Source organism: Cucumis melo, chromosome 5 (assembly GCF_025177605.1).
Source record: "Cucumis melo cultivar AY chromosome 5, USDA_Cmelo_AY_1.0, whole genome shotgun sequence".
NCBI classification, from domain to species: Eukaryota; Viridiplantae; Streptophyta; class Magnoliopsida; order Cucurbitales; family Cucurbitaceae; genus Cucumis; species Cucumis melo.
In genome coordinates this window covers 2,286,091-2,301,494 of record NC_066861.1, presented here as the reverse complement: position 1 = coordinate 2,301,494, position 15,404 = coordinate 2,286,091, and the positions used below count along the sequence as shown (strand labels likewise).

Below are 15,404 nucleotides of genomic sequence, written 5' to 3'. Positions count from 1 at the left end.
GCTCGAAACACATACCGTGATATATATAGTCTTTGCTTATTTCTTCGTTTTATACAAATTTTATTGCACTTCTCGCTTTTATGCATGTTGACTTGGGAATTATCTGTTATGAAAATTATCAACACAACAAAACAGGAAAATATATATGTATATAAATTTGAATCCAACGAATTCACGTTGACAAATTTACTCACCCTAATACTTGAGCTTTGAGAGTAATTGTCTCTTAGGATATAACAGATCATCTTTCTTCTAAGAGTAACACCTCGTCAAAAAGATCAGCGAACAAAACTTTGTTGACCTATCGAACATGAAGATTGTGGAAAATGGAGAGAAAATCTTTTTGGAAGAAGACAAAAATGATATTCAATCCAAATAGAAAAAGACAGTATTTATAGACTTGTTCTTGACCTTTTTCTATAATACTTTTCATGAAGTGATGCATCATGCATTCGTGAAAAACACAAATAGTTATTAGTTTTTATGAAGTGATGCATCCATTCATGATACATCAATTCATGAAAAAACATGAACCATAACCATTTATTCCAACATTATCAATGAAAATTAATTTTTTTTTACCTATATTAATATGTACAAATTTAATAATCTTTGATTACATCAAATAAAATAATATTGGAAAAGAAAAAAAAAAAAAAGGAATTGTTGATTAGGTTTATTGTTTTAAATTCAACTAAGCTTAATAAATACGTGTTTTTATAGTATACCTTTAGATTTAGATTCGTGATTTATTTATATGAGATTCTTTATCGCATAAAATTGAAATCTTAGCTTAAAATTTGATATATGCAATTAATTGGTTTTTCTAATATAATAGGAGGGTAGGAGAATCAACAAGCTCCAAGGGTCTATATATTAATTAATTAGTATTATATTCACACATTTAATTATGAAATTTCTTTTCCTCCAAAGTAAATCATTCATGAATCTAAAAAAAAAAAAAAGCTTAATTTTATAAAATTTAAGTAAATTTATTAAACTCCTACACCAGTGGTGAATCCATAATTTTTATAGATTTAAACCCACGACATATTGATCACAACCACTACACAACAAACATGTTTTATTTAAAATAAAGGATTATTTAGTATATATATTATAATCCGACACTTCCAAAATTAACATTACAATACAAAAATCATAATGTGAGGGAGACATATGCTCTGCTTCGTTAGTTTCTTAACAAACCTGTCCCTACTTCACAAGTAATGAAAAGAGTAAGTTATTCTTACGTATCTATCTTAAATTTTGAAGAAAGCTTAAAATAATCTCAAATATTTTTTTTTTCCAAAAATAAATTAAATTAGAGAGGGAGATGTCATGCTAATAATTATAGGCTAAGAAAAGTCTAACAAAAAAGTAGGGTTTTGTAATTGGATGGGATCAATAAATAAAGCGCGTAGCTGATTTGGTTTGACCGGGAAGGGCTGAGATTGAAGGATGAAAGAGTCAAAGTCAACATTTAGGAGTAGCCGAATCTGAAGAATATATATATATATATATATATATATATAAATGAGCAGTAAAAGGCATTGACTATATATAGATATACTTTTAGTATTCCCCAAATTATATGTGTGGACAAAAAATGCCAGCTAGACAGCAATTACATGCAAAATGTATTATATAAAATTAAATATGCATGAAAATTTGCAACACTTTGATTCTTGAAATATCTTTGCGTTTATGTCTGACTGACTATACATTATCTTTCTCAACCCCTCTTCTCCCACTCCATCCCTTCCTATTATTGTTATCATTCAATGACAGCCATTTATTTCCATGTCATTATCATTGGAAAAACAAAAAACAAAAAAATCTATATATCAATTCAAACAATATTAATTTATATAATTTAATATTATTTTTATGTGGTACGTAAAAGTCTATCGTATAAGATCAATTTTACTCCCTAAACTAATAGAAATTTCTCATAATTATTAAAACCGAGACTTTTAAGTACAATTTTCATCAAATTTATCCGTTAATTTGTTCATTTTACAAATAAAGAATTTTAACGTTTAGGTAAGAATCGGAGTTTAGATGATTTTCAAAGACAATATTCACATATGAAGAACTTTCAAATTTAATTAATACAATTATTAGTTCTTCTGACTTTTTTTTGAACCGAGGGAGTAAGTTTATATAATTATTAACTCTTTGTTTTAATTGATATTGCATCTATATATATTTATAGATTATAACGATAATTCAAACGCAACTTATGTCAATTTCAAGCGTAGGGTAAGTGTAGCTCCACCTCGGACTTCATATGCTATATATATATAACTTTTAGTCGGGATGATTCTGAAATGTAAACATCGTAATTTTAGAGAAAGAAAGTTGACAGGAAGAAAAACCCTAACGTGTTCACATTTGATAACGTTAGAAGAGTCCCTGTCTAATTCTTAAATTAATTAAAGTTTAGAAAGTTGAATTGTTATTTTATTATATTATATTATAAGAAAAGAAGTTTGAAATTTATGATATAATAATAATAATAATAGAGAAAATAAAAACAAAAAGAATAGGGTATGGTTTGCATGGAATAAAAGTAGTAGTAGCAGTGTGTGTTTGTGATACGACTGCTAGCTATCCCATAACGCGGTTTTACGTACTGTGAAGAATGGGATTGAGCAGCCGCTTTCATAATCATTACCCCACATAATGCCCACTTCCACTGGGTCCGACATGTCGTTCTACTCCCTCCCTTCCTAATTGATTTATTTTTAAAATAAAAATAAATATTTTTAAAAATTTGACTATCAAAATGAACAAATTAAAAAAGAAAAAAAAATTAAGAAACAGAAATGAATGGATAGTAGAAGTAGGTATAATGTATAAACTAAGGTAGTGTTTTTTTTGTATGGGTGTGAGAGATTCAATAATTGGTTCCCACAAATAGGTTGGCATCGTCAGTGGGTAGGACTAAGGCATTTGAGTATTACATTAATATACAAATATAAAAAGACAGGTGGTGGATTGTGTCTCCGTCAATGTGCCTAAAGCTCCCACAAGCTCTTCATAATCACACAATATGAAAGTGGAAATCTTCCGTCCTATTATTTATTTATTTATTTTTATCACTTGTGTTTTAATTCCCTCCAATATTTAAGGTTGTAAGTAACTCATACTATACCTTTATAATTTTCACCATTTACTCAAAAACACGAATTTCGATAGGTTTTAATTGTATTTTTAAGTGTCTAAATTTAAAAATAAGTTGTTTTGAAAAATATATTATGTATTTGATGACTACTTAAAATGAATTTTGAAAAAATGAATTTATAAAATAATGTGATTTAGAATAAATACCTAAAATCTGTTTATAGAAAAATAAATTTTGTTTATTTATTTTGGTATGAAACAATCCGGCCAACATAGCTTCAAATATTCTCACCAACCAACATTTGAAAGTAAGATTTGAACTTGGGTGGAAGGGGTTGACAACTACAGTAACCACTAAGCTAATAGTAAATATTGAAATTAAGAAGCTTTCTTTATATATATATATATATATTATATAATAACAATAAAGTTGAGGGGGGCTCGAGCCCCTTGGGCCTATGCTAGATCCGCCGTAGTTTGAAAACCATCTCTTTCGATTGTTATCGACCAACTTTCTTTCACCATTTTTTCGTGGCCGTTGCCTATCAACTTTTGTTGGTCATTTTTTATGTGACCGTTGTTAGCTTATTTTTGTTAATTGTTTTATGGGAATCGTTATCGATCAATTTTTGTCAATCATTTTTCTATATCTGTTATCGGCCAACTGCTAACGACCTATTTTTTTTGTGATTGCGTTTGACTTCCAATGACCACTGTCGTCAACCTTTATCATTTTACAGTGACTGTCCCCAACCGCCTCAAACCACCATCCTCGATGATCCTTTTCGAACTTCTGTCAAAATCTCCACGGACAAATTCTCTCTCTCTCTATATATATATTTTACTCTATTATAAATCAAACAAGTTTTTACCTAAAATTATTTTTGAAAAAAAGTTACCAAAACACATGTATTTATCTTTCAACAATTTTTTTAATAAAAAATATTTAAATATAATTTTTTTTTGTACATTTTTTTTTAACTCATTTCAAATCAGGCAAAAAGTGACTGAAGCTCGTATGTATTTGAATTAATATTTAGATATGACATTTATCTAATTCATCCCCATCGTCCCATATGCACTTGTTGCATACAAACAAATTAAACAAATTAGTGCTAACTTTACTCATTCCTCAGCTTAGCTTCTTTTCGGAAGTGGGTTGTAATGATTATTTCTTTTGAATCATGTTTTTTAATTGACTTCTTATGTGTTACGATCCAAGAGTTCCCACTTTCCTATGTTTTGTCATTATTTAATACAATCAGAGATAATATAATATAGAATCACCTTCAAGGTCCCACAAAGCAGTACTCTGTTTTTCTTCTCTGTATATATATATCTTATCCCACAGCACTACTCTCTTAGCCTTTTCTCTCTCTCTCTATATACTTGAAGAGACGTACTGCAATTCACAGCTGCTTCAATGGCCGTCAAATCTCAAAATCGAATCAGAGCCAAACTTCATTTCTTCTATGCAATTCTTCTTGCTGCCTTCGGATTAGCAGCCGCAGCCAAGCTTCATCGAGAAGAAGGTACGGAAAAGGATATATATTATTGGGTTTGGAACTGAAAAATATGTGGGTGTGTGAATAATTAATTGATGATTGAAAAGTGTTGGTTGGTTGCAGTGAAAGCGTTGAAAGAGATCGAGAAGAAATTAGGGAAAAAGGATTGGAATTTTAACATAGATCCTTGCAGTGGAGAAGGAAAATGGCTCGTTGTTAATGGAAGAAAAGGCTTCGAAAGCTCCGTCACTTGTGATTGCTCTTTCAACCGTAACTCCACTTGCCACATCGTCGCCATGTATGTCGTACCATCTCCATCTCCATCTCTAATCTTCTTCTTCTTCTTCTTCTTCTTCTTCTTCTTCTTCACTCTCTAACTATTCTTTAAAGTTTAATTTCTTAGCTTAATTAAATTGGTGCATTGACCTACGACCTACCACTGTCCACTGACGCTGTTTTGTTATGCAATAATTTAATATAGTTTAGGCACGTGAGTAGTCGGTGATTTTTTTGTTTAGATTAAGTTTCATATTATATATATATATATAACATAATCATCTTTCCTTTTTACTATAGTGGTACATTTTTTAAAACAAACATAATGCATATTTATATAATGTAACCAACCCATACTTCTCTTATATACATAAATATATTTTTGTTGCTCTCAATAAAAATACTTTTGCCTATCTACAAAACAAATAAAAAAAAAGTTGTACCTTCCTTTTTGTAGAAAAAGATTATCATTTTAATTATAAATTGAGAAGTAGGGCCATAGTTTTTATTTTGCCGTGTTTGATTAATTATCAGCTGTCCATTTCAAAACAACAATAGGACTAAATTAAAATTTATCCTAAAGTCTATCATTGGTTAAAACTCTTATGAATAGTGTTTTATGGTTCAAAAGTTGCATAAATATAATACTCTATGGTGAATTCAACTAGACCTGCATGTATTTTGGAATTATAGAAGGGAAGTCGATAAAACTAACATCTTTTTTATTTTATATTTTAAAATTAACATAATTTTAAAAAAAATTCTTAATATTGTTTTTCTTAGGATCAAGTGCATCATCGAGATAATACTATTTTATTTGAAATTTTTGAACACTCTTAGGACTAAATTTATCACGAGGGTTTTCGAGTTGAAAACAAAAGTATTTAGGTTAATTGTTCCCGAGCCATTGTGGACCCGGGTGTACTGAATTGAAAAAACATAAGCAGTTATGCCAATGATCCCAAGCTAAAGTTGGTCCAATCAATTATGTCTTTCAATTAAATTTTTAAAGTTAGTAAAAAACTCGAGAAAAATAAACTTACGATTTTTTGAAAGTTGTGCTATTTTTGAAATATAAAACAACAAATGTGTTATTTTTCAAAGTTTCCAGTTACGAAGGTTAATGGCCCGACTAAATTTCCCGGGAAAAGTTTGGTTGCTGCATGACAGCGATACGAAAGAAGTGACCCGACATTTGAGCCGCTTGGCCTAATGATTGAGAAGTGTGCATTAGCGCGCGCGAGAGCGAGAAGAAACCAATTTTAGAATGTGGATCAATGGAGTTTTTATGGATTTACACAGGTCAATTGTTTACGAGATTTATCCACGCTCCAAATGGAGCATTGCAATGGCGGAGCTTCTCGGATGCCTCTGTTGATAGTGACACCGTCGGAGTTCCATTTAGATCCTCTCTTATTGACATCTCAAATTCTGCTTCCCGTGAGATTGAGTTCATCCTTTATGTTTATTAAGACCAAATTCGGTGTTCACGTTCATCCAGTTTTGGGCTACATTATTAACAAATAAGTTTTGCGATTAGTGTATCGCGTTTTCGGCTCTTGACGTTTGAACTGATTTTAAGTGAACGTTGAATCATTATTCTGTTATGCTGTAATCACTCCGTCTCTTCATCTTCTTGTATCGTGTGGTTGGATTTCGGTGTAGATACTGTAGGTTTCCTGTTGTAGCTTCTGATTATCAATTCTCTTTCAGAGTCTTTCCAGTGAAATAAATTCCACTACCTTTCTTGACATTGAAATTTCCTTGCTGAATGTTAATGTCTGCATTTTCACCTTGCACCTGTAGTTTACTTTTTCTCCTCTTACTCGTCTATTTGATAATTAAATATGCATCGTGATTGCATTGTCGTTCTGTTGTTGCTGGCTGTAGACTTTTCAATCACTTCCTTGGCCTAGTTTGTAAATTTGTGATCTAATTTGGTTTTATCGCTTCCTCAGAGCTTTGAAGTCCCAGAATCTATCAGGCATTGTGCCACCAGAGTTTTCCAAGCTTCGGTTCCTCAAACAGCTGTAAGTAAAAGTGTGAAACCAGTATCCTGATACATTATATAGGACCTGATAATCTGTTAAACTTGTGTTGAAAGCCTCGTAATTCCTTGTTTGGTTCTCTTTTGTCAGAGATCTCAGTCGAAACTGCCTCACTGGTTCTGTTCCTTCACAATGGGCTACCATGCGATTGGTAGAACTGTAAGCATCTTCAGTTACTTCTTCCTGTCAGTTTTTGAAGATTCTCTAGACCTAATCTGCGGTTTGATTTTATGCTTTCTTTGATTGAACATGCAGCTCTTTCATGGGAAATAAATTGTCCGGGCCATTCCCGAAAGTTCTTACTAATATCACCACTCTCAGAAACTTGTATGTCAAATTTTTAACTTTTAGAATCTTCTGTAAGCGTATATGATATTAGTTTTAGTTGTCTCTGGTTCAGTTGGCATGATATAAATACATATAACTTGTGTCATCAAACCAATAATGGCAAAGGTCATTAACTGTTGACGCTGAGGAACTCTGACAACACATTCATGGTACTTTCTTGTTCTAAAATGTTACAGGAGCATTGAAGGAAATCAATTTTCTGGCCGAATTCCACCAGAGATTGGTAAACTAGTTAATTTGGAAAAATTGTAAGTCTGTTGGACAAACATACTGACTGCTAAGTCGCACATTCATCAAAATGTTTAACTCACACATAACGTTGTGATGTTCTCTCTTCAGAGTTCTGTCATCAAATGGCCTCACCGGAGAATTGCCTAAAGGGCTAGCAAAATTGTCGAACTTAACTGATATGTAAGCAACCATCTTCTATTATTTGTCTTCTGAAAAAATGGATTTACTCTCCGGATAACAAATCCACGATCCATTTTAGATTAATGTTGCAATTGCAACTTCATCACGAGCTATCCATTTCAGGATTAATTGAATTTGTACTACACTCTTTAAGCTTAAAATTTTTTCTGGCATTAGCTTGATCATCCTTCGCATGAGATCTTCAGCTTCTTTAATGCAACATAGACAATATATTTAAGCATCTCCAGAAGTACTCAACTGCTTCAGCAGTTTTGGCATTCTCGATCAGTCAAGTCATCCAAGTTGCTTCAAGTTTTATTACATCCCATTTTTCGACTAATCGTTGTTTTTCTCATATCATTAAGGAGAATAAGTGACAACAACTTCTCTGGAAAGATACCTGAGTTCATTAGTAATTGGGCACAGATTGAAAAACTGTAAGCTCCATGAATGTGGCTTTTAAGTTTTTGACTGCTTCATCTGATATTTATTATTTATAATTGGTGATTAGGAAAATCTATTTCACCTTGCAGGCATATACAAGGCTGCTCCCTCGAAGGTCCCATACCCTTAAGTATCTCCACAATGACAAGTTTAACTGATCTGTATGCACTTTTGACAATGTAATTCGTTTAGCATGTTGAGTTCCACTAGTAATTTCTAAATTGATTGAAATTTCAGGAGAATATCTGACTTAAAAGGTGGAAGGTCTCCTTTTCCACCGTTGAGCAATATAAAATCCATGAAGACGCTGTTAGTTGAATATTCTGCTTTTGTTCTTCTACCACTCTCCAACTTAGTTGTTCAGGGACTTGACTTCGATGCTGGGTTGCAGGATCCTGAGGAAGTGCTTCATTTTTGGAGAAATCCCGAAATACATTGGGGACATGAAAAAATTAAAAAACTTGTAAGTAGTAAGGATAGATTTGCTTTGATGATGATTAAAAACTCTGTAAGATGTTAAGTTTCTATTTTCGTTTCGCCAACTGCTCAGTAATATTTCCATTTCTCTGCTGGTTTAATTCTTAGTTTTAAGAAGTTGAATGAAACCCTGCTTTATTCATATGTAGAGACCTCAGCTACAATGACTTGACTGGCGAAGTTCCTGCATCTTTTGAACGACTGGATAAAATAGATTACATGTAAGTGGACTTATCCTTCCCAATTGCCCCCCCACCCACCCCACCCCAAATAATAACAATAACAATAATATAATTATACGACGCTTTTTTTTTGAAAAATTATCTTTCTTCAGTATGAGTTTCTTTTTTCCCCCTTGTGTATTATTGTAGTTATAATATATATAGTCTTTCTCAAGATTGTTGACAGGAAACAAGCTCAATGGAATTATTCCTGGTTGGATTTTAGGGAGCAACAAGAATGTGTATGCCTTTTCCTTTACAATAGTTTTTCGTACTTAATCCTCACTTAAATGTCCGCTGTGAAAGCATTTGATGTACCTAAGCCTTAGCTAACTGCTTTCGTTTTCTTATCTTTCTTATGCAGAGATCTCTCTAACAACAATTTCACCTGGGAAAACTCGAGCCCAGCTGAGTGTCCTCGTGGTAGTGTGTGAGTATTATGAAGTTATCATTAACTGTCTATGTACAGAGGACTATCTTGCATAGTAACTAAAAGAAAAAAAATTCTTATTTTCACAGAAATTTAGTTGAGACATACTCACCGTCTGCAGAAAAATTGTAAGGATTCTGTACGAGGAAGAAAATTTACCATTCTTTTTATTTTTGAAATGATATGCTCAGTTTTCTTGAATGCTCACAGAACTAGAATCCATCCCTGCCTAAAAAGGAACTTTCCATGTTCTGCATCAAGGGAACAGCGTGAGTCTAAAACTCTGGCCTCGAATTTGGCAACTCATCAAAGCTTTTTGCTTGAAGAATACAACCTGTCGAAAAATATCAATGAGTGATTGTATAAAATCTGACATAAAAAAACTCAAAGCCTATGTTTTATTGGTAGTTTTGAAGAAACCCGTTCTTTTATTACAGTAACATGAATTCAATGATTTCTCACTGTTTTAAGTTGTCAAAACTTTATCAGATCACTACTCCTTGCACATTAACTGTGGCGGTAAAGAAACATTTATAAGGGGTGAAAGGTATGAAGCAGATAGAGAAGGTGCTTCAATGTTTTATACTGGTCAGAATTGGGCTTTTAGCAGCACCGGAAGCTTTATGGACAATGATGTTGATGCTGATAACTACATCGTGACGAATACATCTGCTCTTTCTAATGTCTCTGCGAGTGATTCTGAACTGTATACAAAAGCGAGAAACTCTCCTCAATCTCTTACATACTATGGGCTATGTCTCATAAATGAGAATTATACTGTTAAACTTCACTTTGCAGAGATTGTATTTATAAATGACAGTTCGTTCAACAGCCTGGGAAGGCGAGTTTTTGATGTGTATATTCAGGTATTGGTGAATGAAAATTTATGACTGAATGAGAATGTCAGTTCATCGTAGTGTTGGATATTGAAAACTACTTTGTTTGCTCGATTGCAGGAAAAGCTAGTCCTGAAAGATTTTGATATTGAACATGAAGCAGGGGGTACAGGTAAGCCCATTATAAAAACATTTACTGTAGCTGTCACAAGTCATACATTGAAGATCCATTTCTACTGGGCTGGAAGAGGAACAACAGGAATTCCACTTAGAGGAAACTATGGTCCTCTGATATCAGCTATTTCTGTAGATCCCAGTAAGTTTTCCCAAGTCATGAAACAAAAATTGGAATCATTAACTGTTCCCTTTTATTTCTAGGTGAATGGAAAAATTATAGACACCCTTCTACTTTTCCTTTTTCTTCTAACAATTAAGTTTGTCATTTTCGTACATTGAGTGGCATCAATACACACAAACCTTGAGCCATGATTGATAGCAGTGACAGTGGGTGCTTAAAAAGTAGACATAACTTATAGGATTGCAACTTCTTCAGTTCTATTTTGATAGAGATTATAATACTTCCATAGGGATTGCCTTGATTCATATACGCGGTAGGGAAATTCAGTTGGTTGTTCTCTATTGCCTTCTATCACCCTTGGCGATAATATCTTATTTTCTATAGCCTATTCAGGTTGCACTCTTGTTCTTCTGCATGGACCCCAGATATTAGTACTTTTCTTGATTAATACAGAATTTTTAATCATAATAAGTAGGCAAATAAATTGAGATGGTTACAAAAACCTTAAGAGGGAGGTTTCAAGGTTAGTCTGGAATCTGGGAAGGCTGGAGTGATCTATATGCTTTATCATCTAGTTCTTCTTATATTTCAATACTCAGCATGCAGAAACTGTAGAGTATAAGGTTATGTTTAAACATATCTTTTATTCTGAATCAGGAAAATTTTTCTCTTCACAGATTTTACACCTCCTAAAAACCATGGGAAGAAGCATTACACCATCATAATTATTGGGACAACAGCAGCAGCTTTTGTTCTCCTTCTTCTGGTGTTATGTATTATGAGGAGAATAGGGTGGCTGGGAGGCAAGGCATCCGTATATAAAGGTAAAATCTTCATTAAACTGACCGTATTTATTGCTTCAATGGAAAACTGAAGCAGCATATAGTTTTCATTCGATATGAACTTAAATTGTTCCTGGCTCTCATCAGAACTAAAGATATATGTTGCCTGACTATTTGTTGTTTCTTTTCCTTATTTATACAAGAAAAAGAAAACATTATTTTTACTAGAATTCTCTTAGTTTTCTACACAAGAGAGAGAGAGAACATGATCTAAGTTACTGAAATAGTCTATGCTCTGTAATTTCATCTCTTTTATCTACTTCTTCGGAACATTTTGTGCTTTGTAGTTAGTCATGTCATTTCTAGAACTGATCTTGTGATGCTAAAAACTTTTGAATTGTTGAATTTTTTAATTTTTCTCCTTCAAAGATACCTATCTCTTTACTAGTTTGCTGTTTAATTCTGAGTTATGTGACTATTTGAATAAATAGACAAAATGCCAACTTCTATGTCTTTTAACTTTTGACTCATTCATCCCATAGAGTTCATATCATCACGTAAATACATCCTCAAGTTTGGCTTTTGCATATGATTTTATGTGTTATATTTCAATGAAATTTCCTTTTAGACATGGTTTTCTTGTTTAACTTCTGTGCATTGCCACTTTTCTCAGACACCTTAAGTTTGTTTCATGCAGAACTTAGAGGTATAGATCTGCAAACAGGATTATTTACAATAAGACAGATTAAAGCAGCCACTAAAAATTTTGATGCTGCAAACAAAGTTGGGGAAGGTGGTTTTGGTGCGGTTTACAAGGTAAATGGAGGCTTTGCTTATAGATCTCGATTGTCTAAATCATATGTTTTTAATGATAGTCCTTATTGACAAAAAAAATCATATCATATTGAAAGGTACTACTTAAGGTGACAGTCCTTTACCTTTTCATGGTCTCTAAAGCTCCTTAACTTTGTTTGTTACACTTCCCGGAAGTATATGATGTTTCACTTCTAATTTTCATAAATTTTCAAGACCAGGGTACGGACGTTTGTCCCTTTAGGTCTGTCAAACATACACTGATTTTGCAATAAAACTATGGCATTAACTGCTGGAGGAAGTCAGGGTTGGAATACAAAATTTAATGGGGATTTTGGGACTCTTCATTTTGATTCAGGGCCTCTTGTCAGATGGTACTATAATTGCAGTCAAGCAGCTGTCGTCAAAATCAAAGCAAGGAAATCGAGAATTTGTTAATGAAATAGGCATGATATCTGCACTGCAACATCCAAATCTTGTGAAGCTTTATGGATGTTGTGTTGATGGGAACCAACTAATGTTGATTTATGAATACATGGAAAATAATTGCTTATCACGTGCCCTTTTCAGTGAGTAGAATTTGCACTCTGCCATTTTTAAGTCTGTTAATTCAAAGAAAGTTTGATCAGTATCAAAAAGAAAAAACTTATCATCTTTTTGATTGTGTGTATACAGGAAATGACCCAGGTTTTAAATTGAAGTTGGACTGGCCCACCAGGCAGAAAATTTGTCTGGGAATAGCTAGAGGTTTGGCCTATCTGCACGAGGAGTCAAGACTAAAAATCGTACATCGGGATATCAAGACAAGTAATGTGTTGCTTGATAAGGATTTCAATGCTAAAATTTCTGATTTTGGCTTGGCTAAGCTTCATGAAGATGACAATACCCACATCAGTACTAGAGTTGCCGGAACCATGTAAGTCTTGTGTGAAATTCTACTATGGTCTAAATCATGGCTGCAAACTTGAGTATGGAACCAACGGTAGATTATTTTTTTTACAACTGAAGCATAACTAAGACTAAAATTTTTCATTTGCTCTTTCTCTCTCTCTACTGTTTGTTTTTTAAAAAAGGTTTTGTTACTTCATTTTACACCTAATCACTATAAATTTTTGGCCACTCTTTATTAGGAGATTTGATTTGTAGACATTGTAGTTCAATTTTGGGTGCTGAGTATATAGGTCTCTGGGACCATTGTTTTGCAGTGGTTATATGGCACCTGAATATGCAATGCGTGGATGCTTGACCAGCAAAGCTGATGTTTATAGTTTTGGAGTTGTTGCCTTGGAAATTGTCAGTGGCAAAAGCAATACCAACTACAGACCCAAAGAGGATTTTGTTTACCTTCTTGATTGGGTAAAATCAACTACCTTACAATTCTTTCCAATTTCATTTAGCCTCTTTCTTGCTTCCCTTGTTTTGAAGTTTTCATTTAGAAAATATAACAAATATGAGGCCTCAACTGCATGGTGCATGGTGTATGGTTCTAAAAATATTAGTTTTCAATGGTCACCTGATCATGCTGAGTCGTTTCTTGCCTTAATATTTTGTTTTTAATGTTTTATTTCACATAAATTTTAAATGCTTTTTATAATCAACTGACTATGGTGCCTTGTAGTTTTCTATTTCACAAATAAATAGTTGCCTCCAAATCAAGAGTCTCCATTCGCCAGTCTCCAATCCCATAAAACACAGCAAATGTATTCCTAAACTATACTCACTTTTGTGCATCCCTATCACAATTTTCAATGCGACAAGATAATTTTCAATGTTTTTTTCACTTTGTGAATGTATGGAGATGAGTCTATCCTAATGTTTAAGCCATCTTCCAGGCATCTGTTCTGCAAGAAAAAGGAAGTCTATTGGAGTTGGTGGATCCAGCCTTGGGGTCAGATTATTCATCAGAAGAAGCAATGGTGATGCTGAATGTGGCTCTCCTCTGCACCAACGCATCCCCAACTCTTCGGCCTCTAATGTCTCAAGTGGTCAGCATGCTCGAAGGACGAACTCCAGTTCAAGCACTTCTTTCTGATCCTGGGTTTTCAGCCATCAATTCCAAATTGAAAGCTCTCAGAAATCACTTTTGGCAACAATTGAGCCCTACACACAGTTTATCATTGGACGATTTCCCTAGTGATTCATTGAGTTCGATTGTGGATCTGGAGGCAGAGGAGAATTACAATCTAGTAAGATCCCATTCTGTTAAAAGGACTGGAATAGAAAATTAGTAAATGAATGTAAGTATATAATTATAAATTTGTACAACCCCACAATACTAAGTTTTGCCAAAATCAACGTAAAAAATATGGTCTCTATATCTGGGCTGCTGAATGTGTAAGGCAAAGTCTTACGGCATTCCTTTTTAAGCCCACAGACCACAGCTTCGCGTGGCTCTTGTTTAAGGTTATGAATTTCCATGATGTAAATTTCTACTTTCATGGAGAATAAAATCTTAAAATAGAGGGCTTGTTTATAAACTATAATATCATCATTGTTGCCCTTTTCTTTTTTCTTACAATAGTATAAGTAGAGGTGTTAACTGTTATTGAAATCATTTTTTGGAGAATGATTTCATTCGAGTTCTACACCAAAGGTGCAGGGGAAGGTGAGGGGAATTCAATATTTAACCATGATTGTATATACCTTAATTATCTGAGCACTTAAACTATGTTAATGTTTAGATTGTTATCTAACTTAAATGATAACATGCATGTAGTCTAAAGTAATCTTAAGAAACAATCTTCTCATAATTAAGATCGTAGATCTTTTAATAGAATGATAATGTGTTTGATACAAGAGGAAAAAACTTAGATGAAATGGGAATTAACCGATTAACTTCTATTCTTATCACATCAACATGTTAAAAGAGTCTAGTTCCATTTTACATGGGTGACAAAAGCTACAATAATACTTTAATTCAGACACTCTTGCTACCATTGGAATGTATGTATATATTATGTATGCGTATGTCAATTATATATATAAACAAAATCTTCTTAAGTTGAATTGAGTTAACATTAAATACTACATCGAGTTGTTCAAATATCTATAGAATAGTCAAATAAGAACCTAAAATTTTCAAATTAGGCGGAGCTAGATAGCACATCTTCAACGTTATGATTAATTGACCAAAATCTTATATTCAACAATTAATATTTTATTTTAGACCAACAAGAACGCAACATAGGAACAACATAAATAAAAACATCTATCGATATTTAGAAAGGAATTCATTCATGTAGATGATCATTAAGCTAAATTGATGTAAGCCAATGTCTTCGAACATGATTAGTAAACTCGTGCACCGCCAAAGAATTGTTTATACAATTAACATATGAGTTTATGAATCGATTCCTAAAGCATCCATGGAATATCCTATTAACTGC

General features: G+C 33.0%; 1 protein-coding gene across 3 annotated transcripts; it reads left to right on the top strand.

Moving 5' to 3' along the window:
* The first annotated feature begins 4,490 nt into the window (after positions 1 to 4,490).
* Positions 4,491 to 14,501, top strand: LOC103491370 (probable LRR receptor-like serine/threonine-protein kinase At1g07650). Of its 3 annotated transcripts, XM_008451281.3 has the most exons (24): positions 4,491 to 4,661; positions 4,758 to 4,932; positions 6,869 to 6,940; positions 7,049 to 7,117; positions 7,214 to 7,285; positions 7,483 to 7,554; positions 7,646 to 7,717; positions 8,083 to 8,154; positions 8,251 to 8,322; positions 8,399 to 8,470; positions 8,553 to 8,624; positions 8,788 to 8,859; positions 9,036 to 9,101; positions 9,224 to 9,289; positions 9,379 to 9,417; positions 9,500 to 9,558; positions 9,779 to 10,155; positions 10,246 to 10,441; positions 11,101 to 11,247; positions 11,903 to 12,021; positions 12,377 to 12,587; positions 12,694 to 12,934; positions 13,224 to 13,374; positions 13,851 to 14,501. In XM_008451281.3, exons 1-24 carry the CDS (start codon positions 4,553 to 4,555, stop codon positions 14,244 to 14,246), a joined length of 3,069 nt encoding a protein of 1,022 aa, XP_008449503.2. In that variant the 5' UTR covers positions 4,491 to 4,552; the 3' UTR covers positions 14,247 to 14,501. The 3 variants fall into 3 exon arrangements, with proteins under 3 accessions (XP_008449503.2, XP_050941109.1, XP_016900691.2); XM_051085152.1 differs by lacking the exon at positions 8,399 to 8,470 and having other exon boundaries at positions 8,251 to 8,340; XM_017045202.2 differs by lacking the exons at positions 4,491 to 4,661; positions 4,758 to 4,932 and adding an exon at positions 6,058 to 6,350.
* The last annotated feature ends 903 nt before the right edge of the window (positions 14,502 to 15,404 follow it).

What these genes read in the sequence shown, in the direction of transcription:
- LOC103491370 (XM_008451281.3), top strand. Translation starts at nt 4,553, where the DNA reads ATGGCCGTCAAATCTCAAAATCGAATCAGAGCCAAACTTCATTTCTTC. An exon ending in ATAAAATCCATGAAGACGCT is followed by an intron (nt 8,471 to 8,552) that starts GTTAGTTGAATA and finishes GCTGGGTTGCAG; the next exon opens with GATCCTGAGGAAGTGCTTCA. An exon ending in TTGTTTACCTTCTTGATTGG is followed by an intron (nt 13,375 to 13,850) that starts GTAAAATCAACT and finishes GCCATCTTCCAG; the next exon opens with GCATCTGTTCTGCAAGAAAA.